Source organism: Momordica charantia (genome assembly GCF_013281855.1).
Source record: "Momordica charantia cultivar OHB3-1 chromosome 8 unlocalized genomic scaffold, Mcharantia_2.0 BLBB01000008.1, whole genome shotgun sequence".
Classification (NCBI taxonomy): domain Eukaryota; kingdom Viridiplantae; phylum Streptophyta; class Magnoliopsida; order Cucurbitales; family Cucurbitaceae; genus Momordica; species Momordica charantia.
Genome location: NW_028275166.1, coordinates 11,052,219 through 11,079,014, shown reverse-complemented (window position 1 = coordinate 11,079,014; position 26,796 = coordinate 11,052,219). Strand labels below are relative to the sequence as shown.

The 26,796-nt window shown below is 34.9% G+C and overlaps 2 protein-coding genes across 8 annotated transcripts in view; both read left to right on the top strand.

Annotated features, from left to right (window-relative positions):
• Nucleotides 1-4,655: 4,655 nt before the first annotated feature.
• On the top strand, nt 4,656-9,190 carry LOC111019971 (pentatricopeptide repeat-containing protein At3g62890). 4 transcript variants are annotated; one of them, XM_088128146.1, is made up of 5 exons: nt 4,656-7,514; nt 7,900-7,995; nt 8,088-8,157; nt 8,316-8,513; nt 8,943-9,190. In XM_088128146.1, the coding sequence occupies exon 1, from the start codon at nt 4,732-4,734 to the stop codon at nt 7,123-7,125; it is 2,394 nt and encodes a 797-aa protein (XP_087984272.1). In that variant the 5' UTR covers nt 4,656-4,731; the 3' UTR covers nt 7,126-7,514; nt 7,900-7,995; nt 8,088-8,157; nt 8,316-8,513; nt 8,943-9,190. The 4 variants fall into 4 exon arrangements, with proteins under 4 accessions (XP_087984272.1, XP_022152191.1, XP_022152192.1 ...); XM_022296499.2 differs by lacking the exon at nt 8,943-9,190 and having other exon boundaries at nt 8,316-8,685; XM_022296500.2 differs by lacking the exons at nt 7,900-7,995; nt 8,943-9,190 and having other exon boundaries at nt 8,316-8,685.
• A 5,487-nt stretch (nt 9,191-14,677) lies between these two features.
• The window catches only part of EMB3012 (embryo defective 3012), a 69,490-nt gene continuing 57,371 nt past the window's right edge, over nt 14,678-26,796 (top strand). For 2 of the 4 annotated variants that reach the window (XM_022296451.2, XM_022296452.2), the window contains exons 1-6: nt 14,680-15,042; nt 15,860-16,125; nt 17,418-17,584; nt 17,692-17,908; nt 24,505-24,851; nt 26,206-26,385. In XM_022296451.2, the coding sequence (XP_022152143.1) occupies nt 14,867-15,042; nt 15,860-16,125; nt 17,418-17,584; nt 17,692-17,908; nt 24,505-24,851; nt 26,206-26,385 (1,353 nt within the window). In that variant the 5' untranslated portion in view covers nt 14,680-14,866. Of the gene's footprint in view, nt 15,043-15,859; nt 16,126-17,417; nt 17,585-17,691; nt 17,909-24,504; nt 24,852-26,205; nt 26,386-26,796 lie in introns of those variants that run through there. The other 2 variants (XM_088127454.1, XM_088127453.1) reach the window with 2 other exon arrangements.

Below are 26,796 nucleotides of genomic sequence, written 5' to 3'. Positions count from 1 at the left end.
TATAGATTTAGAAATTTCAAACAAGATTTAGAAATCAATGAAAACTTTAAAATCAAGCAAGATTAGGATGAGAAGAATATGAAAAATTGTCTAACAAAACGTAAAATCAATGCAGAATAGTAAAAAAATGAGTAAAAAAAAAGAATTGAAAAATCAAGTGTTGTTTTTAAAATTATGGAGGGGTAGCTACATTGAGTGACATGATAAATTAATACAGTGAGAATCTCAATTATGGAGGTTGGTAGCTAATCAAAACGTCTTCTTCTTCCCTAATTTCACCATCAACCTCGTAGGCTGTGTACGTCCTTACATACATATATAGGGTAAATACACGTATAGACAGGCTAAAGGTAGAGTAAGTAGAGACACATACGATACCTGGATTTAAAGACAAGATGAGAGCGAACGACTGTTCAGGTGGCCCCCTTAATGAGTTTAGAGCCTTTTGTCTTCCTCTCCATACCTTGTCATAACTAATATTGATTCCATGCTTCTTTCGAACATAATCAATCATGTCACATGGACTACAATGTCTTCCATTGTTGATGTTTAACATTGTGTCTTCGCACATTTATTTATCATTGTTGTTGTTGCTTGCATATGGTTGTTACAAATAGAAAGTGTGCTACGATACGAGTTTTCTAACAATCCATAATTTACCTCAGGGAGAAGATGAGGTAAACTACATTCTGAGTGGCATTCGCACCTCCACTACCCTCGTAGATGGTGGTATATATGGGTCAATATCACAACTATGCAGCAGTGACTGCACATGACATCTGACAAAAGAGATATGGCCCACACCACATTCATCTGATAGTCTCATAATAATTGACTTGCTCGCACCATTTCTAAACAGTGAAAGACTTGTAATTTTCTTTCTTTCTGAAAAATAAAGATCTCTAGAGATGCATGCAATGAGTTGTTGTAGGATGGAATCGAAACGTGTCCAGTACTAAACCCTTGATAGTTATCTTGCTCCTCCCAACTTCTATCATGTAAAACCGTGACAACAAGTTTTATTTCAAGACAGCTCATGATGTTCATATTAATCTATTATGCACCTCCTCATCTAGCATAAGTATTTAACAATTATTTTATTTTTCTTTTCATTTTTAAAAATATTCTCAAAATTGTATTGGAAAAATAAAAACATGTTTTTGTGTCTTGTTACCATGTCCTATTTGTTCCAACATAAATAAAATTTTGTTTTATTATTATGGTATGTGCATGTTATTTGATAAGAAAAAACTGACAAAGCTTGCGAACCTCGACTCAGTAAGGGATGACCTGGAGGATGAGCAAGAAGTGTGTTGAGTAGGGGACCTGCAAAACAGAAGACACTCTGATGCCCAAGTCAGTAAATGACCGAGCTATATTCGAGAGAGAATATAGTATTCACGTAGCTGGGATAAAGGCTGGTGGTCTCTATTTATAGGCGAAGCTTCCGACAGGGACTTCAACAGAGCTCTAACGGCTTTTTTAAGGTTTCTGGAAGCGACGGTGTGCTATCGTGAAATATGTCCGCAACCAAACCCTGACGGAGTAGCAATAAGTCGGCTCGACCAGTAAACTGAAGAACAAACAAAGGAGAGATAAGGTCGGCTCGGCCGCCAACATGTCCAACTCAAATTCGACATGGTATCAAGGTGATGAATCTTTGCATTACCGATTCAATGCCACATGTTATCCCTATCGTATTAGGACTCACCACTTGTCATGTGAGAATTCACCTCCAACAAAAATGTTGGAGAAAACAAGAAACTTGACCAAATGGACTTTTTTTTCTCATTTCTCTTCGTTGTTTATCATTTACTCTTTTTAATTAAAAAAAATGTATTCGATAATTCCTCGTCTTATGAAAGTAAATTTTTATATAAAAACAATTTTTGAAATTAAATATTCAAACCTTTTTATGTTATATTGGATTTTTAATATTTATTATGTATTTTATAAGTAAAAATGAGAAAATAATGTTTTATTGTTTTTGGAAAAAACTGGAAATGATAACGAGAAATTGAAAACTTGATTTTGTCGTTTCCAAAATTTCATAAACGTTTATTAAAAAAGAGAAATGTTAAACTGAATATCTACGAAAAACTTATGTTTCAAAAAATTGGAAACGATAAACAATAAATAAGAAACACAAATACTAAAAAAAATAATTAAAAAAAATAGAAAAAAATAAACATAAGCAATACCAAACATGCCCTAAATAAATTGTTTTTTTAAATCAAAGTCGGGTTGATTTGCCTTTCAAGCTAATGAAAACAAGTAGAAAGGAAAATACTTTCCTTTCCAATCTCTTTCATATTATTTAGATCATACTACAAGTCTCTTAACTCTCAAAGTTGTGTCTAATACAAATGATGAGACGAGCTAGATAACAATACTTCTGATTGGTCCTGGCACCAATTTAGAAACACGGATGCCATTGGTGCAAATTTTGCTAACTGTCATATACGTAGTGTTGAAATGATAGAAAAACACTTCCCGAAACTCCCCTCTAAAGGGTATAGTGTATTCATTATAAGAGTACATGACAGTATCACATAATTCCTACTAAATTTGAGGACACTCGTTCGTTCTGACTAAGTGATATTGTTTAAAAAAAATTATATGATATTGACAATATCACATAATTCCTATATACTTACACATTGCAATTGCAAGTGTAAATCCAAACCTTCAAACAATATCACATCATTCTTACTAATCTTGTAGATTTCTTGCATAAATACCTATAAACAATCTTTTTATTTTCATTCTAGTGATGAGATGGCAGACACTACCACACGTTCTAACTTTTAAGTGTGAGACTTTTTTTTTTCCTTTTTTATAGGTTGAAGATTTGAATTCCCACTTGTAATTACAAGTGTATATATATTAAATTGTTTCGTTTTTTTAGTAATAAGTAGTTTATAATATTATTATATATATTACCAAATTTATTTAAAAGTTAAATAACAAAATTCCCATGTATTTTATTCCACGGAAAAAAAAATTGGTGCCTTTTGGTTGGCACTAGTTCTTTTTTTCCTTCATTTTTTTTTTCAAATCTGTAATTTGACTAAAATATGTTTTAATCTCTAATGTTTAGGTATTTTTTTAATTTAGTATATTGTTTTAAAATTTTCAATTTAATTCTTAATTTGTTGATAATAATCTTGCATAGATATCTTGTGAATTTGTGGAAATTGATTGAAATTGAGAGGAATGGAAAGAGACAAAAGCTAAAAAAGTCTACAAATTTCTTAGGAATTTGGATAAAAAATTATGAACTTTTATCTTTTAGATAATATTTTTCCTCATCTAACTTTTCACGACTTCACAACATGCATCATCGTGCCACGTAAGTTTACCATTGACTAATTTTAATATTTCAAATAATGAGACACTAAACTGAAAAATGTTAAAACGTAAAAGACTAAATTAAAATTCTTGAAACAATAGAGAATAAATTTATTAGTTTTTTAAACAACATAGACTAAATTAAAGAAACACAAGAATGCGATAAACTCTATCTGGTAAATCACCTATTGATCAAAAAGTCGTGAGGTCGTGAGTTCGAATCTGTGCCCCATAATGTACTAAACAAACATATATTAACAATATTTTTTAAATACGTTACAATGACTTGTAGTTTTGGTTCATTTTAATTAGCGCTCATCCTTTTTATAATTTAGTCAAGGTTAAAAGTTCGAATCTTCATCCCTCCTGCACGTCGGTGTACAGAAGAACAAACAAAAACTAACCATCAAATTTTTTATTTTTTTTACTACGACTAGTTAGTAACACGTGCGATGCACGTGGAATTTATCATTTTATTACTATTCACTTATAACAATTTTGTAATTCAAATACAAAACTATTTTTATTCCCGCGTCTTTAAATTTCTTTAATTTTCTCGCACTCTTTCTATCTCCAACCTCTAACATATGTAGTACTTAAATTTTGTATAATTTTGCAAATTAATTTTTGAAATGTACTAATCTATAAATAGATTTTCTTATTTAATATAACTTTTTTAGAAACGTGCTTGAAAAAAAATGGAAAGAGAGATTAAATTGTAGTAAGCACATAGTGGCACTTTTTTTTTTGTGGATTTTTGTTTGGTTCTTCTTCTCCCATTTTCTCTCAACTTTCTTTTCCTTTGATTTTTTTTTTTAATTTCTTCCTTTTTGAAATGGGACATTTTAAAAATTAATTATATGATGATGAGGATAATTATATTTACTAGAATATAAATGGTTTATGATTATCTTTCACTGCATTTAATAATATGTACGGATGGAAATTCGAACTCACAATCTGTTGGTTGTAGATATATGTCAATTACCATTGAACTATGCTCGCTTTTGCAACTAATCGTCAAATTTTATAGACTAAAATAAAATATGTGATTTTAAGTTAATGAAATATTATCAAAATTTCGCTTTGACAACTAATCCTCAAATTTTATAGACTAAAATAAAATATATGATTTTAAGTTAATGAAATATTATCAGAGCTCAGGGATTACATTAGATAATTTAAAATAGAAAGACATAAATAACAACTTATACGAATATGTAATCTAAAGAACTGAAAAAGAAAGAAAAAAAAATAAAGAAAATACGAGAGTTTTTTAACTCGCTATCTTCAGAAGAGACATCTTCGTATCAGTCTCCACAGTAGTGGATAGCAAATTATTTTGGGAGAGAGCCGTAGGTGTTAGAAAGTAACAATTACATGAATTTCTTCAGATTGAACCAGCTTTTTTCTTCTGCGTTTAGATCATCTCTGATTCATAAACCCACCTCCAAATCCACCATTGATCTTTCAATTTTGGAGTTTCGTTTGAACCAATGCCACGATATCAAGCAATTCAACCAAATTCTCTCGCAGATGCTTCTAACTGGGTTCATAAGAGACACTTATGCCGCAAGCAGATTAATCAAATTCTCAACGGATTTCCCCTTCATTCACATCGATTACACCCGCCGAATCTTCAACTGCGTTGAGAATACCAATTGCTTCATGTGGAATGTCATGATGAGAACATATATTCAAAGAAACTCGCCTCATTTTTCTTTGGGTCTTTATAAACTGATGTTGTCGAAGTATGTGGGTCCTGATAATTACACGTACCCGATTATTGTTCAGGCTTGTTCTATCCGACAGTCGGAATTTGAAGGAAAACAGGTACATAATCATATTTTGAAGTTGGGTTTTGATTCAGACGTTTATGTTCAAAATACTTTGATTAATTTATTTTCTGTTTGCTCGAATATGACTGATGCACGGCGGATGTTTGATGAAAGTTCTGTTTTGGATTCGGTGTCATGGAATTCGATATTGGCGGGGTATGTCCAAATAGGAAGCGTGGAGGAAGCTAAGTATATATACGATCAAATGCCAGAGAGGAGTATAATTGCTTCGAATTCTATGATTGTTTTGTTTGGCAGCAAAGGGCGAGTGATTGATGCGCGTAAATTGTTTGATGAAATGCCAGAGAAAGATATGGTTACATGGAGTGCACTAATTGCTTGCTATGAGCAGAATGAGATGTTGGAGGAGGCTATGAGAACATTCGTTGGAATGCATAAAATTGGAGTTATGGTGGATGAGGTTGTAGCAGTTAGTGCTCTTTCTGCTTGTGCAAACTTACTGATTGTCAATATGGGGAAATTGATTCACAGCTTAGCTTGGAGAATTGGAATTGAATCTTATATTAACCTTCAAAATGCTTTAATCCATATGTATTCGAAATGTGGGGATATAATGGAGGCACGGAGACTGTTTGATGAAGCCTACTTGCTAGACCAAATATCTTGGAACTCAATGATCTCTGGGTATTTGAAATGTGGTTCAGTTGAAGATGCTAAAGCCTTATTTGATACCATGCCCAGGAAGGATATTGTGTCTTGGAGTTCTATATTATCGGGTTATGCACAACATGACCTTTTTTATGAGACTCTCACACTCTTTCAAGAAATGCAGATGAACGGTCTTAAGCCAGATGAGACCATGCTAGTAAGTGTAATATCAGCATGTGCTCGCTTGACTGCCCTCGAGCAGGGGAAGTGGATCCATGCTTATATAAAAAAGAACAGTCTAACTGTCAATGCCATTCTTGGTACGACCCTCGTTGACATGTATATGAAGTGTGGATGTGTTGAAAGTGCCTTGGAGGTTTTCCATGGGATGGTTGAGAAAGGTGTTTCGACTTGGAATACTCTAATTCTTGGGTTGGCCATGAATGGATTGGTAGAAAGCTCACTTGATATGTTTTCTAACATGAAGAAATGTCATGTAGCACCTAATGAGATAACCTTTGTGGGAGTACTTGGTGCATGTCGACACATGGGTTTAGTAGACGAGGGACGGCATCATTTTCATTCAATGATTCATGATCATAAGATAAAACCCAACATTAAGCATTATGGATGCATGGTTGATCTTCTAGGACGTGCAGGTAAGCTTCAAGAAGCTGAGGAAATCCTGAACCATATGCCTATGGAACCGGATGTTGCTACTTGGGGGGCCTTGCTTGGGGCTTGTAAGAAACATGGTGATAGTGAAATGGGAAGAAGGGTGGGGAGGAAGTTGATTGAGCTTCAACCTGACCATGACGGGTTCCACGTGTTGTTATCCAACATATATGCTTCCAGAGGTAAGTGGGATGATGTTCTTGAGATTAGGGGCATGATGACAAAACATGGGGTTTTGAAGACTCCTGGGTGTAGCATGATTGAAGCAAATGGAGTTGTTCATGAATTTTTGGCAGGAGACAAATTGCACCCTGACATGGATGCAATTGAGGACATGCTAGGTCAAATGGCTATGAAATTGAAGTTGGAAGGTTATACACCAGACACAAATGAAGTTTTACTTGATGTTGATGAAGAGGAGAAGGAAAGCACTTTGTTTAGACATAGTGAAAAGTTAGCCATTGCATTTGGGCTTATTAATATTAATCCACCAACACCAATCAGAATAATGAAAAACTTAAGAATATGTAACGACTGTCACACTGCTGCAAAATTAATCTCCAAGGCTTTTGGTCGTCAAATTGTGTTGAGAGATCGACATCGTTTTCATCACTTTGAGCATGGGTTTTGTTCATGCAAGGATTACTGGTAGCTGATGAGGATTCATGATGCTTAAACAACTTCATTCTCAAAGATTATTCTGGCTGGCAACACATCTGCTGATTTTCATCACAGCTGGTGATCTATTCTACTATTTGAGGTCATGCAATCTACAATTCACAATGATAGTTTATATACATTTGGGAAATTTGTTGCAAAATTTGTTTGGTGAGCATTTCTTCAGGGGGAATCAAGAGTTTCCACCTCTCTAAGCCCATATGTGGACATCAAGGCAATAATGAAGTGCCTCAAATTGCCCAAGGTTCATTTCGGGCCAAATGCTGCTGCATGGCCCAAATCTTGGCACGGTGCTTTTAAGTCGTAATTTTTCACTTAAAGGGAAATATCAGTCCAGGAGCAGATGATAATGATCACCTTCAGGTAAGCCTCTACCACATTTATAATAAGTATGAGAGCTTGTAGATTCATAAAAGGAAATACCAGTCCACAAATAACATCCCACCCTAGTGCCTTACTTGTTTTGTTCTTTAAGAATTCTTCCGCACTGGCTTCATAGTTCAAACATTGTTTGAACTGGGATTAGTTCCCCCCACATTAACTTTTGTTATTGGGCTAGCCATACAGCTATTTCTAGCCTTTCGAGATATATGACACACATCCTTCATTGTAACTTAAAATTGACCTTTTGTTTTAAAAATATTGAACAACATACACCATTTATTGTAATAGTTTTTGAATTCCCAACTTTCAATCTATACCTTAGTCAAAGTAAATAATTAATCTAATTTGCTCTTCTTGGGTTCAGATTGAAAGATGATGGATCTCATCTTCCTTTACTTTGCATCAAACACCTTTGAGGCTACTCAAGAGTAACTTGGGTTGTTTCTTTTCAATACCATCAGTTAGTGTTTTCTGTATTGAACTTTGTTTAATTTTGTGATATTCGAGCACTGGTTTGAGCAATAACAATTTATTGTTGCCTTAAATTTGTAGTTGCCAAAGAAAACAGCAACCGATTTGAGCTACGTCGTCAATGTGATCTCACTATAAGCACAGCGAAAAGGTTAAATATAGCCTAGCTATATGAACCTGGTTTTTTTAATACACAGAAAACTTAGAACCTAGTTTCTGAGTGTTCTGATTACGGCATATTTGTTACCTATTTATGATCACAAAAACAAGTTTAGATAGCTGAACAGATTGAACTATGCATTCTTGCAGTTTATGGAAGGCCAGGGAAAGCAACTAATGATTAAAGCGGACGGAGCAAATTTGAAGTGGTTTAAGATATCTTGGTAAGCAATATCAAAAATCATTGATGTCTCTCGAGTCCAGATCATGGGCGGACGCAGGTGGCCCTAGATATAGGGGAGCAAAGCTCCGACTCCCGGTTATCAAAGGCAAAAAAAACATATCTCAGTAAGCATTATGCATTTTGTGAACTACTTTACTCACTTTCTTGATACTGCTGTGTGTATGCGTGTGTGTAGAACTTGGTTTGTTACTGTTAGCGGAAATAAAACCGTCCGATTTTATTTGTTTTCAATAGCTATATTATGAAAAAATTTCGATGAAGTCGAGTTTTGTGAAAGTGCACACTCTAAATCAGAGCAAGTTCAAAATTATATTGTAGTTCTAATCACTCTTCCCATCTAAGACAAATAAATGGAAAGAAAAAAAACCATTCAGTAGACTCTGACCACTAGCTTCCTCAATGGTTGTCATGTTGTATTTCTTTAGTTCTTGAGAAGCAAAAATTCAATCAAGTAAAGCACAACTGTAATGTGTATTATAGCATTCTTCTTGAGTCTTAATCATTGTTCAATATGCATCAATTTGCTTATGTAGGTAGCTATAAGGAGGGTGGGTACTCAGATGCCAATGGAACAAGTCTAATATGTTCTCGATATCGCCACTAAATCATAAAGCATAACTGCAATGTGCATTTTGAGCGGATAATGTGCATTTTGATTAATCTCATGGGATAAGTACCTGAGAGCTGAATAGTTCAGAGAGTGATTCAATCATTGTTTACTTTTGACTCTCTTTTTATGTTCGGTTGCATTTTTGTGATTAAAGGAATTTGGTTTTGGTAATAGTTTTTTCGTTGTAACGCTTTTTTAGCATTGTAGATTAAGAATTTCCTACGTTAAAGGTTGGAAAGATGGTTGTATTTCTCACAATTCAAACACTCTAAAATAGACGCCACCGTATAATTTCACTTATTTATTTAGTTAAAGACAAATTTGAATTCACTCTTACCCGTTATACTATAATTAAAAGACAAAGAGACGAAGATTCAAGAAAAAAGTGTTAAAGAAAAAACCACAGAAACAGGGAGTGAGAATACTGTCATGTCCTAATAATCAAAATCAGGACCAATCAGAAGTAAAATTACAAGTTATTCTCGGCTGATCTGCCAATGAAATCAATTGCCGATTCTCCATCACCTTGTAACTCATAATGGAAAGGCAACCATTGATGATCAACAATGATAGAATCTCCAAAAATCAGATCATCGTTTGCTTCCATAAAACCAATCATTCCGTTTGTAACTTCAATCTTCGAACCTAAATCATCCGTAAACAGTCGCAACTGATGTTTCAATAAACACTCAAGTCGCTCCTCCTATTTAGGTTCTCTTACGGAATGTTGCAATGCGAGATTTGTGAGCCGAAATCAGTTTGAGACTCGAATTTCCTCGGCCTATTTTTGCAAATTCGGCGGAATCGTTGATTCGAATTATGGAAAAATTCAAGAATCATCAACGGAGGGCAGCATTAAATGTTTTTGACGTGCAAGAACTGAGAGAGTTGATTCGACGTCCTTTCGTTCCGTTGAGACTTGTGCTCAAATTTATCCGGGAAGAACTCCAGCTCTCCCAATATTTTTCTCTCCGAATTATTTTTTAATTTTTAATTTTTACTGTTTGATTGATTATTATTTATTATAATGAATCTTTTAAGAATTATTTTCTTTGAAAAATATATGTTGCCACGAATCTTTATCCTCTTATTCTTTCTTTCGAATTCGAGATGTGATGTGAAGATATGAACTTTTATACTGTGAATACAGTTTCTATAGGTTTAGTGGACCATTGGACTTAATAATTTTTGGTCAAATCCAATTCTTTAAATGAATTTAAATTTAAATATTAATCCACTTGGTTTTATGGTAATTTGGATTTTGGGCCAAGTCTGCGAACCAAATTGATTCCAAGTTCAGTTCTCTGACTCAATTACATATTTTAATTGTCAATTTATCTTTAGTTTCCACGTCCACCCATGTTTAGGTTGGCCTCATTTTAGTTATTTCTAATATAATAGACGTGAGATATGAAAAATTAAACTTATAATCTCGAGAAAAAAATATATGTAATTTAAGATTGAGCGATATTTATGTTGGAGAATGTATCCCTTGAGTTAATTGTAACCAAAAATGCATTTTTACTTCTATAAAGAAAAATGTAATGCATTTTCAGTTGAAGTTATTATGGCAATATTTTCGTAGTTCTTTGAAAAAAAACCTTATATATTTGATTAGTTAAAGACAAGTCAATTTAGACGCTTATAATGTTATTCTATTCAACACTTTTTAATAGTAGCTATGTATCTTGTTCGGCGAATGAATTGCATTAGTGTGATTTGGTTAGTTGAATCGCCCGGCGAACAAATTGTCTCTTTACTATCTTAAAGAAAAAAGCGACCCCTCATATTTTATCGTTCTTGACCTCTATTCACACTTACACATCATATGTTTGTGTGGATAGCTGCTGAGAGGGGTGTCCTAGGCGTAGAGGAATCACACCAATCCATCCCGAACTCGGTGGTTAAACTTATTATTTGAGACGGGAATTCAACCTTACTCGGAATTGTCCCTAACAAAATTTTAATTATTCTAATATCACTTAAATTTGTATTTATAAATTATTATTCATCCAATATAGACTACATCACTTATCATCATTGTAGATAATAATGCTTCTGAATTTACCTTAGCCACTAAGAGACTACCAGCAGACGTGGCGTTTTGTTAGTGCCACTTTTGATTAAATTCAAATTTGTTTTTAAAAAATCACGACATATCATCTCTTAACAAGATGCGTCCACTTTGTATGGTTGTCTTTTCAAAAGATGACCCCAATGAATTTTTTTTTAAAACCCAACCTTTTATGACTACGTCACACAAAATTATCTACTTATGCTTTGCCATGACACTTCCATCCATCGTTGCCCATCTTCGTCATAGTTGTGGACCACCAACTTAGTTTGTAAGGACCAAAGTATGTTTTATTGGTTGCTATGATCAAATACAAGTATTAATTATTATTAAGCTAAACTTATGTTTGCATATTTTTTAATCATTTTAATTGTCGAATAGTGAGATATTTAGTTATAGCATTCTAAATTAGTGTAGTTTATTTTTAATTAGTTTATTTTATTACTCTAGCTATATTGAATTAACAACTTAATTCATGTTTATTTATATTTTAGGATCTAAATGTTTGAAAATTCTATTCTATATGAATTGATGTATTATTGATGGTCTAAATTGAGTTGAGTACGATTGACAACCATGTAGAGGTTTTAATATTTACAGTTTACAATGGTATTAAATTTTAATATCTATATCTATAGTATATATAAAAGGCGGAGAAACTTTTTTTTGCCGTTTTTACCCTTCATTTCTTATACTTTTGAATATGAAGTTGGAGGCAAATTGGTCATTTTACATGCAACTATTGAATTTCTTATAATTATTATGAATAAATGTTTATTTGATATGCCTCATTTTGCCTCTTTTATTTTCCGTTGATTTTCTTTGATACTTTTGGTAAGAAGTTAATGTTTTTTTTAACTTCAAGTAAGATCGTGTTTAATATGCTAATAATAATTGATTGCGGTTACAAATGGATGCGTGGAAGTTGAAAGGGTAAATTAATTGCACATAATTATAAATTTAAACATACGACATATTGTCCTTCCCGGATCCTTTCATCTTCCTCTATACTTCCCTTTGGTTCTATACTTCTTCTATATAAATATTTGTCCTCTCTTTTCTCATGACAACAAAAGAATCAAGAGATTGTGGATGAAACAGAAGGAAAATATTTTCAGTTCGTGTGAAAGTATGGCGATTATTTTCTTTCTTTGGCAAGGACAACTACAATGTACGTATAGATGATCGAGAGAAGAATTGATAGTGAAGAGAGATGTACTAAAGAAATTAATCCTCAATCACATCAAGGTGGGATGAGTCGATGGTAACAGTTAGCTTTTTCGAAATTTATCATTGTTCAAATTGAAACAAATTGTAGATTGCATTGTGTTGAGATGTCAATACAATAGAAAAAATTGTTCTCATGGTTGGATAATTGGGATAATTATGAGTTTTATTTTTATTTATTTATTTTTAGAAAGTAAAACTTTTGATTTATGTGTTATGCTAAGAAATATTTGTACAGAATTATAGCAAAAAAATAAATTTGTTATCCCCACCAACTTTATCAAATTGAACTAGAGAGAGTTTTTTTTAGGGTTTCCTTCTCCTCATTATTGCCTTTATTTTTCCCGGGCGAATAAATAAATTTAGGAATTTAGCGTTAAAAATTAACAAACTTAAAATATAATATAATGATAATAATTAAGGAAAAGAAATAGCAAATTAAGAACATTATAGGTTGGTAATATAAAATGTGATCAAGAGCTTTTGAGAAAAAAGAAAAATGCACAAAATAGAACTTTTACGTTAACTTTATCATTCTATTTAAAAAAATTTCACTATTATTAGGACAATTTTGATTTCTAAATACAAATATCTCTCTCATCTAGATGTGTCTCTCTCATTCAGGTTCCTCCAATTAATACACACCCTCTATATTATTTTGTCAATTATTTTTTTTCTCAAATTAATTTTTTCATTAATTATTGAATCATCAAAAGAACTATTAATTATTGAGTAAAAATAAAGAGTTAAGATAATATTAAAAATTAAGATAGGATAGGTCAAGTTTTGTCTCTTTGTTTCTATAATATTAATTGTAAAAATTATAGTTGTTTTTAATTATAATTAATAATAAAATTTCACATAATTAAAATGTGTAAAGTTTTATTTCTATAAATTAATTAAAAAAAAGTTGATGTTTCGGAAAAAAAACATTAAAAAAAGTTATGACTTATTTATAATTATAATTAATAAGTTGAAAAGTTGAAAAGTTTGGTAACTCTTTCTCCTACAATTATATAAACAATTGTTATTTTTTTATTATTTCTCTAATATTTTGTCAGCCAAAACTTGAGTTTTTCTTTTTTTCATTCGAATGTTTCCTTATGTCTTGATTTTTTTTTTCATATTTTAGTTAGATTGTTTGAACCTTCAATTTTTAATTTTTCTTTTAATTATAATGCAACGTGAATAATTGTTACTTTTTATAGAAGATTTATTATAATTTATTAGAAAAAATCCAAAAATGACATATTTACTTTCTTTTTAAGGACTCAAATAAGAAATCAACATAAAGTTTTATTTCTTTTAGAAATTGTTATTTTTATGAACAAAAAATGGTGAAAATTTAAGAATATGTGTTAAATTATTTATTCTTTCTTGGTGTATTTCACTTATTAAAAAAAAATTTTAAGTAACAATGTTTCTCAATTTTTTTAGTCACTAAATTTGGATGATGAGATTTACTACAACGTCATAAGTGGAGAATAACATATTGGTGAGATAAAAACGTTGAGAGAAAAAAGCCAAATTGTAGTAAACTTTTTAATTGTTTAATTAATTTTTATACTTTTAAACTCTAAAATAAAACTATGAATTTTTTCGTGCATCGCACGTGTTTCTGACTAGTTCTGTTGAAATGGTGGGAGTAGTACCGAAGATAGATGTGAACATAAATGAATTAGAAATCGCATATGGACACTATATTGAAACACATTTAGGTTCAACTTAGGTTCATTGCCATTCCATTATAGAACCAGCATTAAATTTAATGTTCTGAGTTGCACAGTTGTCTTTCACATAATTATGTGACTATTAGGAAATTAATTATAATTATATTATTTAATATAAATTAATTATAATTCTATTATTTAATCTAAATAAATTAACTAAAATTATATTACATAAAATCAAATAAGAACTAAAACTGATAATTGTACGGGAATGTAGGAACGTAACAAAAATGACCTTGGTTTAGAAGTAAGAAATTAAAATAAACATTTCGAAACTACACGAACTAAAACAAACTATAGTTGAAAATAGAAATATTTTAAATAAGAAATAAAAATAAACATTTTAAACTACCTGAACTAAAATAACTAAAGTTGAAAATAAGAACGTTTTAAAAATACAATGACCAAAATGTACCAAACTTGAAAATACGAACCTCGACTGAAATAATATCATAACATTCTAAATATTATATTATATAATATTAAGGGGAAAAAACACCTTGAATAATGAAAAATATTCCGCACAGTTCGCCCGGCTGGCTACTGGAACCCAATAATATACCTCCACGTGTACAACCCAGGGTCAACCGTTACCGTCTCTGTCTCCAAAACCCCAGTGATTTTCACTAGGGTTCTACTCTTACCCTTCAAGAAACTTCTCAGCTCCTGCTCAATTAACCAAGTTCGAGCTCAATCTTCATTCTTCAATCTCAATCTCCATTTCAAGCTCATACTCTTGCAATTCATCGCCACAAATCTCTCTTCCGAGTTCCGTTTTGAACTTCATGGTTGGTTTTACCCTTGGTTCAACCGGAAATGTTGAATTTCGCCATTGTGCTGCTTGTTCTTCTTCTGATGATGGGTGGAAGCCGCGGAATGACGCCTCATTTCGCCTCTGGTCCGCACATTGCCGATGTGAATATATTGCTGCCTCCCAAGATGACTAATCCAGTGGAGTATAGGTTGCAAGGGAGTGATGGATGCTTCAAATGGTAAATCCCACTTTGCTACTCATTTTTCGAGTTGATGTTTTCGATTATTTAGCACTGAAATTGAGGAAGAGAGTGTAGTAAACGGAAGAGAAATTGCAATCTAACTTTGGAACTTCTATATGAGTTGGTAATGATCCTTACTGATTATCGCTTCACTTAGTCACGCTTCACCTGGAAACGGGGCTTGCTATGCCATTGAAAGCTTCTTAGGTTAATTCTATCGAGCAACTGGTATTTGTGGCGTGGAGATAAATAAGTTTCCTCAGAAATAGGCAATCATTTGCTAACTGAGTCATCGAACGGACACTTAAACTTATCTACATATGACTCATTGTCAGCACACACTATCGAGTGATTTGTTTTCTTCTTCTTATTATTATTTAATTTTTAAAATTTGTATAGAGCAATTCATAGTTAAGATTAGGTAAAGGGACATAGAACAATCCTTTGACTTCTTACTTTAATTTTCAATCTGTAAGTTTGATTCTTCGTCAAACAATCTGCAGTTTCAAGGAGGAAGGGTTTACATTCGTTTTTTCTCTGAAGAAGATTAAGATTAGGCAAAAGTCAATAATTTTTAAGCTGATAACATTTTGATTTTTGAGAAAAAGGAGATAGACTTATGGCCCCCATAGAAGTTAGAACTCAAGAAAATAATATAGCAAATTCACAATGGTTATATGTAGCAGTTTTAAAAAGTACAACTGTCTTATGGCCCCCATAGAAGATATGTTTGGGGGAATGATCTCATTGTAACTGTTTGGTTATTTTTCTGGTCGCTGCTAATTTATTTAATGCTAATTACAACATTTTATAGGTCTTGGGATCATCATGATATTCTTTATGTTCTACCGGAATACAATGTAAGTAGTCACTGCTCAACAAGTGCTCTGTTGAGATCTGTTGCTCCTTATAGTGGTCGCAAGGAGACTGCTGTTTATGCTGCAGATGTGCAAACTGGAATTGTGATTCGCTGCAAAGTTTTTATCGACAAAATTTCTAGAATCCAGATATTTCACAATTCTATCAAACTTGACTTGGATGGGCTTGCTACACTTCGAGTCCGTGCCTTTGACAGTGAAGGTAGATTTAATTCAATACTCATAACTATTTATTTAATTATGTATAATTCTGCAATCTTTGTCACTCTAGTTGTGTCATGTATTGATTACACAAATGTGTAAATGACTGAGAAAACCCAAGAAAATTGTGTGCACAGTAAGATTGGCATCCCCAAAAAAGATAAGTATAGATAAGATGGGGATGTAGTTTGTTCATTGTATGACAATCGTATTGTAGGAAAGCCAATGTAACTAGTAGATTCCATCCTAAGTATTTACATTTATTATTGTTAAAAGATATAATCTCCCGAAGGTTGAGAATAAGAAACATAAAAACAGAAAAAAGACGGGGAAAACAAGAACCAAAAGAGGGAAATACAACCCAATTGAACAAGAGCGATAAAAGACACAAAATCAACTTCAAGGAGCAATATCAACCAAGGACCACGACCATGATGGGAGAAACCAAAAAACTTCAAAAACAAAGGATAACGACCAATTCTGTTCTGAAAAAATGGATGCCTTTCTTTCTCCTTCTTGGGAGCAACCTTTGGTAGTCGAAAAAGCTTCTTGCACTGACAATCAAAACTTTTTAAACATTTTGAAGATGTAGGCCTTACCCTAGTTCCAATCATTGAATAGGTAGACTTTAATTATGGGCAATAGGTTTTTGGTTGGTTCTGCTTTGCAGTGGTTTTGAGGGTTGAGGGTTGAGATATTATAGTTTTCTTGTCTTCTCTTGGTGGAGGGAGGTTTCAGATTCTTTACTTCTTCATTCTAGCGATCAATTTGTGTTAAGTGATTGTTTTGGTTTCCTCCTCAACAGTCAGCCCTTTCGTATTGGCAAGTTTTATTGATGAAATTTTTTTCTTGGGCTTCAGATCTCATCTATTTCATGGGTTTTTGGTTTCTACGTTTTGATTGTTTTTCTTATTCTTTTTTCGCTTCCTTTGGGAGCTTGTATCCTTGAACTTTTGTCTTCCTTTTCATATTATCAATGAAAAGTTTGTTTCTTGTTAAAAAAAAAAATTGTTGGCTTTTAACCCTATATGCATGTGTATGTATATATATTACAGATTGTGCACTTCATGTTTTCATTTTCTCCCTCAGCTGTAAGACCAGACTAATGTGCTTTAGCACGTATCACACTAAAAAATATCTGATCTTGATATTCATTCAGGATGCTTTAAATTAGTCTCACAGCTTCTCTTGATTTAGCACGTTTAAGATATTCACATTATATTTTTGTACCTAATTTCATTAACTTCAATTATTTGGATGAAATTTTGAATTGTTTTTCCATTCACTTTGCAGAAAATGTGTTTTCATCATTAGTGGGCTTACAATTTTTGTGGCATCTGATACCTGAAACTCATGGATCCCCCCATCACCTAGCTCATCTTCCCTTGAAGGATTCTCCACTTAGTGACTGTGGTGGGTTATGTGGAGACTTGAATATTCAAATAAAACTGGAAGATAGTGTATGTATGCTGCTGATGTTAAGGATTTACCCCTTGATTCAGACCTGGCCTAAGAAAACTGAAATTTAACTTTTATAATTATTTATATTTCTTGACTTATGATGCAGGGCGTATTTTCTGATCTGTTTGTTGTAAGAGGAATTGAAATTGGCCATGAAGTAGTTTCTGTCCATTTGCTTGAACCACATTTAAAGCACATGGCCGATAAGATTGTTCTGACTGTGGCAGAGGCAATGTCACTTGAACCTCCCTCGCCTGTTTTTGTCCTCGTAGGTGCCACTGTTCGTTACAGTCTTAAAGTTATTCGTGCCAACATTCCGCAAGGTTTACTCTTCAACTCATTATAATTTTAGCTATCTGGTATGGTAACTAGTTATTATTTTTTTTTTCCTTTTTGATAAGAAACTAATATTTCATACAAAAAAGGGAAAACCCATTGATTGGAGAGTTTGTTAACTAGTTGCTACCTAAAATTAGCGACTTTGGTTCTTGACTAGGAACCGAATTTTATTAAGAAAAATGAAAGAGAGAGATACAAGGGTGGCATCCACAAAGAAAATGAGAAACCCAAATGGGCGTGAAAAAAAACTTATAAATATGAACCCCAAGTAAAAATTGGACATTCAATTGTTCCATAGTACGTTTTCGATGATTGTTAATGAATTTGCCTACATTTACAAATTATAATCTTAATGAAAACAAACTGGAAGGTCTCTTTGTAATTTAGATTTTGGGAACCTTTTGTATATTTTATGCTATCAATGAAATATTAGTTTCTTAAAAAAAAAGGGTTCAACCATAGTGTGTGACAATCAAGCTAAAATAACCAATAAAACACGAGGAGATGCTGGAGATTTCCAAGATGTAAGTTAAGTGTCCGAAAGATTTCCAGGATGGCTTCGAAGACTTCTGTAAAGATAGAGAACAAAGTCTTCACCTGTACCTTTGATCCTGATAAGAAAGGGCGTTTTCTGAGAATCTTAGAATCACATCTGAAAAGGCTTTTTGTTATTTCTGTAGAAGAGGTTGTAGCAGTGTGGCTAATCGATGGCATTGAAGAACTGCTTCTGGCGCCCAACACCCAAAAGATTTCCAGGATGGCTTCGAAGACTTCTGTAAAGATAGAGAACAAAGTCTTCACCTGTACCTTTGATCCTGATAAGAAAGGGCGTTTTCTGAGAATCTTAGAATCACATCTGAAAAGGCTTTTTGTTATTTCTGTAGAAGAGGTTGTAGCAGTGTGGCTAATCGATGGCATTGAAGAACTGCTTCTGGCGCCCAACACCCAAAAGTTTTTCCAGAAGACAGATTGCAAAGATGGTTTCATTTGGATGCAGAAAACAACGAACAAACGGGGAAGCTTTTTGGAGATAACCAAAGTTCAGGGAGGAGGTAACAAAAGAAACTTAGTCATTCCCTCAGGGGAAAGGTCAAAGGGATGGGAGGATTTCAAAACACTGCTTTTGGACTTTATGAATGGAAAATTTCAGAAGAACTCTGTTACTCCGGCAACAAAAAGAGAGCGTTCTTTTCTAGAAGTTGTGAAAGGCTCCCCAAAGCAGAACGGGGTTTCAAGAGAGCATGTTCCACTGGAGCCAAAAGAAGTAAGAGCACTAGATTGGAAGAGAACGGTGGTAGTGACACGAAGGGATTTTCACGATGATTGGGGCAGAATCCTTGAGTTCATTAAAAGACAGACATAAGAGTCTTTCATCATCAATGCTTTCCAACCAGATAAAGCTTTGCTTAAGTGTTCTTCTGAAGAAACGGCGAGGTTACTTGTTAGTAATAAAGGTTGGGTTACTTTCGGCCCTTTGACCTTAAAAATTGAACAATGGAACCCTTTTATTCATGGAAGATTCACTGTTGTTCCTTCCTATGGAGGATGGATAAAATTCAGGAACATCCCCCTTCATTTATGGAGTCTGACTACTTTGCAAGCCATCGGAAATGTTTTTGGAGGCTTCTTGGACTATGCGGATTCAAACTCCTCCCTTATTGAATGCACAGAAGTCGCCATCAAAGTGAAGGGGAATTATTGTGGTTTCATCCCAGCGGAAGTAAAAATCATCGACATGGATCATACGTTTGTCGCCCATGTTAGCACTTTTCAGGACAGCTCGTTGCTCATCGGAAAGCAAGCGTCAATTCACGGCAGCTTCTCGCCGGAAGCAGCAGAACTTTTCTACAAAGGACAGGAAGGTGTAACCCAAAATCCAGCGGACAATTGGAGGATGCAAGATGGCCTCTATTATCCAACGGTTAAAATTCTCTACCCTCCCCCTCTTCCCCATGCTTCCGACGCTGTGTCTGCAGGATGTGACTTTACAGGGAAGCTAATTTTCCAATCCTTTCTTGCATTGGTGGAAAAAGTACTACCCAGGTGGACCCCATTCTGAAGTTGACTGCCCGAGGTCCTGATTTGAGGGAAGAAACAGAAAAGGGTAGGTCACATCAGTTGCAAATTTGTGGCAACATCAAGGGTCAAGATAGGAAAGGAAAGTCAGTTTCTTTCTCCAAAAAAAATCAGATGAGGCTCTTTCAGGAAAAAGGAAAGGTGTGCTCCACAACAAATGAAGTTCCCACAGAAGCCATCCGTTTGAACAAAATCAGGAAAGGTAAAGAAAAAGAATTTGAGGTGATGTCTGATTTTTCCCTTTCCAGTTTTGACAGTGAAACTCAGAACTTTGACTTGGGGGCAATGCAAAGAAAGTCGGGGACAATGACTGAAGAGGTGGACCCACCTTCAGAATACTATAATATTTTCCAAGAAAGAGAGAATGGCCAAACTTCCATAGATAACGGAATAATGATAGAGTTGCGACAGGAACACCAGGAGGATCAAATTCAGTGGGTGGAGAAAGTTTCGGAGGAAGACGAAGAGGATGACAATAATTTCCCTTTCACTAGAAAAATGGTTCTTTACCTTCAAAAACATAATCTGTGCATCAGAGCTATTCCTTCTAAAGCGGGTAGTGCAGCTAAGAAAAAAGAGTCTAGAGAACTCTGTAGTCTTCTTAGATCGTGGGAGAAAAAGGCAGAGTTGGAAAACAGTAGTTTAATTGAGGGCCAGAAGGTTACCTCATGAAGATAATATCGTGAAATGTAAGAGGGATAGGCGCCCCCTCGAAGAGAGTGCTGATAAAGGACTTCCTTTGCAAGGCAGATCCTGATGTTGTTTTGCTGCAGGAAACTAAATTAGATTCAGTAGATAGAAAGATCATTAAGTCCACTTGGAGTTCTAGGCATATCGGAAGGATTTCTTTAGATGCGGTGGGTTCTTCTGGTGGTATCTTAGTTATGTGGAACGAAGATAGTATTTCTATAGTAAATTCTGTTTTGGGCAGCTTCTCTGTTTCAGTGGTGATCAGATGTGCTGATGGTTTTCAGGGTTGGATTTCAGGAGTTTATGGTCCTTCGTCAACCACGGGTAGAGATTTGTTTTGGCAAGAACTTAGAGATTTAGTTGGTTTAAGCGATGCCGATTGGTGCTTAGGAGGGGATTTTAACGTGGTTAGAAGCCCTTTGGAAAAATCTAGAGGGGGAAGGGTAACTAGAAGCATGAGAGATTTTAATCAGTTTATTGAAGAAAGCAACTTGGAAGAAGTTCCTATGAAGAATGACACTTTCACTTGGTCGGATTTCAGAAGTAATCCGATTGCTACCAGAATTGACAAGTTTTTTCTGTCGCAGTATTGGGTCCAGCACTTTAAAGAGGTTACCTTTTATAGACAATCAAGAACAACCTCGGATCACTTCCCGCTTCAACTTAATTTGGGTTTACAGAAATGGGGACCTTCCCCTTTTTGTTTCGAAAATATGTAGTTGGAACACCCTAACTTACTTGAAAAAGTTGAGAGTTGGTGGAGTTCTTTGCCTTCAATTGGGTGGCCGGGTTATGCTTTCATGGAAAAATTGAAAGGTCTGAAGAATTACCTAATTCAGTGGAACGAAGAAGAGTTTGGGGATGTGGTTAACTCGAAGAGAAGTATTCTAGATAAGATTGATGAGATAGACAAGGAAGAAGAAAGCGGGCATCTTTTTATTGAACGATCCTCCCTCCGAACTTCTCTTAAATCTGAATTGTTAGAAATAACGCTGAAGGAGCAGCAAATGTGGGCTCAAAAATGCAAGCTTCAATGGTTGAAAGAAGGGGATGAGAACTCCCATTTTTTCCATAAATGGATCTCGGCTAGGAGGAACAAAGCAGCCATTCGTTCTTTGATTGATGGCAATGGGACAATCCTTTCCTCAGATAATGAAATTGAAAAGGAAATCTTATCCTTCTTCACTAATTTGTATACTAGAGCATATGGGACAAGGTTTATTTTCGAAGATCTAGAGTGGTCCCCTCTAAATCTGCATTGGCAAGAGTGGATTGAGTCCCCTTTCACGGAAGAAGAAGTGTATAGGGCAGTGAAGAGTTTAGGAAACTTAAAGTCTCTGGGTCCTGATGGTATGACTGCAGAGTTCTATAAAAAGCTTAGAACATTTTGAAGACCGATCTCCTCAGGGTTTTCCAAGAGTTTTTTAAGAACGACATCGTAAATTCACGCACGAATGAAACTTATGTGTGCCTTATCCCGAAGAAAGTGGAAGCAAATAGAGTTAGTGACTTTCGGCCCATCAGTCTAGTCTCTTCCCTCTATAAGATTATTGCCAAGGTGCTGGCTGACAGATTAAAAAAATTCTTCCTTCTATCATTGCGGATGCCCAAGCAGCCTTTGTGGAAGGAAGGCAGATTTTGGATGCTATTTTAGTGGCTGCAGAGACTGTTGGAGAGCGGCAGTCCACTAAAAAACCAGGTTTTCTGCTCAAGCTAGACTACGAAAAAGCGTATGATAAGGTGGACTGGGACTATTTAGATGCAGTTTTGGAGAAAAAGGGGTTCGGTCAACGATGGAGAATGTGGATAAGGGGCTGTTTGTCCTCTTCAAACTTCTCCATTATTGTAAACGGCAAACCAAGGGGAAAAATTAAGGCGACTAGAGGTTTGAGACAAGGTGACCCTCTTTCTCCTTTCCTTTTCACTCTTGTAGGGGATTCTTTCCGTAGACTTATCCATTTTTGTTGTGAGAAAAGAATGATCAAGGGCTTTGAGGTGGGGTCTAAAAAGGTGATGATTTCCCATTTGCAATATGCCGATGACACTATTCTATTTTGTCCTGATGAGAATGGCTTTCTGTTTAAATGGTGGATTGTGGTAAACTAGTTCTTAAGGGCTTCAGGCTTTCCTTAAATCTAGACAAGACTTCCCTTGTGGGTTTAAATATCAATGAAGAAAGATTGGAGGATAAAGCTTTAAGATTGGGCTGCAGAGTGGAATCTTTTCCTTTATCCTATCTTGGGCTTCCTTTAGGGGGAAACTACAAAGCTGCTGCCCTTTGGCAACCTTTGGTAGAGAAAATGAAGCAAAAGCTTAACAAATGGCACAACCTAGTTCTCTCAAAAGGAGGTAGATTGACTCTAGCTCAATCGGTCCTGAACAGTATGCCCATTTATTATCTGTCTCTTCTAAAAGCTCCTATAGGAATTGCAAAAAGTCTTGATAAGCTTGTGAGAGATTTCTTTTGGAAATCAGACAGATTACACCCACACAGAAATTTGGTAAATTGGGAAACGACTTCTCTGACCCTGAAGAAGGGAGGCCTTGGCATAGGGGCTTTTCACCTCCGAAATAATGCGCTCTTGTTGAAGTGGTTATGGAGATTCACTCAAGAGGAAGATGCTCTCTGGAGAAGAGTTATAGAAAGTATTTATGGGATCGAGCCTCATGGGTGGATGACAAAAAAGCCTAAAGGAAAAGCGTAAACCTTGGTTTGAAATAGCGAAGAACAGCATCCTCTTCCTCAAATTCTTGTCCTTCAAAGTTAAGCATGGTGATAGAGTTCGCTTTTGGTTGGATAGATGGAATGGAAATTCCACCCTTGCTCATGACTTTCCAGAAATTTTTGCCTTATCTTTGAAGAAAGAGGCCACGGTTGCAGATTGTTGGAATGATGAGCAACTCGCCTGGGATCTTGGCCTAAGGAAGGGTCTTTTTGACAGGGAGGTAGGAGGATGAGCAGATATTATGAGTAGATTAGATACTACTCGGATAGGAGAAGGTGCTGATAAAGTGGGCTGGTTTCTAGACCCCTCTGGTGCTTACACGGTGAAATCAGGCTTAAAAATTCTGTTTGAATACACTCTACATTTGAGTCCGCCTGTTACCTCTCTTCTTTGGAAATACTCTGTCCCTAAGAAAGTAAAAGTCCTCCTTTGGACTCTAGCAAACAGGGCGGTTAACACAACAGACAGACTCCAGAGAAGATGTCCAAATTGGGCTATTTCCCCTTCTGTTTGTGTTCTTTGCAAACAGAACGAGGAATCCATAGATCACACATTCCTTCACTATCAGTTTGCTCTCCGAGGGTGGTCTTTTCTTCTTCAAATCTTTGGATACTCCAGTTGCATGCCTCAGAATGTTGAAGGGTGGATGAATGAAGCTCTGCGGGGTTGGCAGTTCAAAGGAAAAGCTAAAATTTTGTGGAATTGTGCAGCTAGAGCCCTCTTTTGGAATCTTTGGATGGAAAGAAACAATAGAACTTTTGAGGATAAGTCTTCTTCTTTTGAAAACTTTTGTAATACAGTTCAGTTACACACTTCTTGGTGGTGTTATAGACATAGAAAACTCTTTTGTAATTACAGCCTCTCATCGATTTTGCAAGATTGGAGAGCTTTTCTTCATTAGTTCGTGGGAGGGGGAGCCCTCTTCCCCCTGCCCTTGGGCTGTTTTTTTTGGCTCTGTGCCTTTTGTCTATAAAATGTTTCTTATCTAAAAAATAGAGTTGACTTGTATGCATATCCTCTAACTCTCCTACTCTATTTTTTTAAATTTTTAAATTTTTACTTTGACTTGATTTTTTTTGCATGTACAGTGGTAACTTTACCATCTTCGCACTACCGATGGTCTACTTCAAACTCTTCCATAGCTCACGTCGATTCTAACCTGGGTTTAACCAGCGCACTAAGATTTGGTGTTACAGCTGTTATCGTTGAAGATACAAGGGTTGTTGGGCACATTCAAATGTCATCATTAAATGTTGTCATGCCAGAATCTTTACATTGGTACATTAGTCCTTTGCCCACTGTCGACGAACCTGTTGAAGAAATAGAAAGAACTATATCTCTTGCCAATTGGTATATTGTTTCTGGTCGTCAATATCTCATTCAAATGAAGGTTTTCTCACGAGGAACTGATGCACAAGAAATATATATTACTGAGGTAACCTCAGTATCTTACAAATGTTGCCATCAGAACAGATTTTCAACTTTGAAATGCAGTTTTAATTCCAAAAAAATTGTGACTAATTATCTTATATATTTTCTTTGACGTGTAACTTAGAAACTTTTAACATTATGCTAATATGATAAGCTTAGCTTTTGCTGTCTAATTACCGTTATAATATCTCCTCACAAGGCAACTGATGATCTTTAAATTATTTGGACTGCATTTGGGAGGAAACCTTAAGAAACTCAAATTCTGGTTCTTCTTTAGAACCCTACGAAGGTATCAAAGATTTTGGAGGACAAAATTTAGAGATTTTCTATGTGCTGGAGAAGGAATTGATTCCGGTAGCTGCTTAATAAGAGACTATAGCCCTTTGAGCTTTATGACTAAATGTAGGGAGGTCTATGAAGAATTTTTTAGCTTTCAAAATCAGCCATGCCAATAATACCAATTTCTGGAGTTACCTGTGGCTTGTGGGCCGTGGCTGTAGGAACTCTTTACCTAAGACTCTTTTGGTTGTCTAGCCTAAAAGATATACTGGTGGAGGATGTTCTTCTGGACATGGAAAACTATACCTTGAGGCTAACAATCAGTAGTACATTGTATGATAGGGAATTATAAGGCTTCATGTTGCTACTAGATGGCCTTTGTTTGATCCTTAGTGGTGTGTCCTTTGCAAAAATGCCTTGAGGACCAAAACCACATCTTGTGGAGCTCCTAGTTCGTCCAACTTATTTGGAAATGGTTCTAGGAGGTTTTTTGGGTTTTCTTGGCTCGTAAGAGAGAGTGTAGGACGAGGATGAAGGAGGTGTTGATCTTTCCAGGATAGAGGAAGTCTGTTGTGGTAGACTTGTTTTTTACTATTTTGTGGGGTATTTGACTTGAGAGGAATCGTAGAATATATAGGGGGATGCAAGGTCCTGGGAGGAAATTTGGGAGATTGTTAGATTTACTTTCTCTCGTGGGTATCAGTTTTGAAGACTTTTAATTATCAGTTAGATGTGTTTCTTTTGGATTGAGGTCCCTTCTTATAGGCTGGTCTCCTTTTGTCGGGCTTGTTTTCTGTAGCCCTTTGTATATTCCTTATTTGATATCAATGAAAGCTTGGTTTCTTATTAAAAAAAAACTCCCATTTCTATTTCTGCTTTATACATTTTTTCCCTAATTTGTGGCATGTTCTTTTGCAGCTAAGTAGATTTACTGTGAATAACTTGGATTTGGGCTTTAATTGCCAAATTACTTTTACAGATTGTTTTTTCCTACTTGTGGATTCTATTCCTTCCTTCTTATATTTGGCACAAACTTTTTCGGCTATCTTCAACTCATATTTTCCTTTCCACTAATGCAGAGTGATGATGCCCAGTTGCATGATAACCAAACCAAGTGCTTGAGAACTTACCTTTTAACCAATGATCTAGTACCCAAACACAAATGGCGAACTTCTAGAATTTTGCAAGCAATTTCTAAGGGACAAGATAAGTTGACTGCTTCACTGGCTTACTATGGTAGTAATTACGAAACAAAGGAGGTAATACTCAATCACATAATTTTTATTCTTCTCGACAACTTTTTGCACTTGTACCTGAATCTTTTAAACTTTTGTTATAACCTGTGCTATGGTTACCTTTTTTCTGCCATCTTGATTATTGTGGTCATAATTCACATTGCTCAGTTAAGTTATTCTATTTTGAGTTTCGAATTAGAAGACTTATTCCATAACGCATTAAAACCTTCTGATAGTGCCTCAAAGCACATGATAAGTGGAAGGATATTGCCTCAGCTTTGGAATTGAAGTTCTCACAGCAGTGTTGTTCGACGACAACACCATTTTGAAGTTTGAAGATGGGAGGAAGCTAGGTAAATACTTTCGAAATGGTAGATGGAGGTTGATTGGAAACCTTCATGTGAAAATAGAAGATTGGAGCTTTGGTGTGTGATA

Excerpts from the sequence above, each read along its gene's own strand:
- LOC111019971 (XM_088128146.1), top strand. The coding sequence starts at position 4,732 with ATGAATTTCTTCAGATTGAACCAGCTTTTTTCTTCTGCGTTTAGATCA.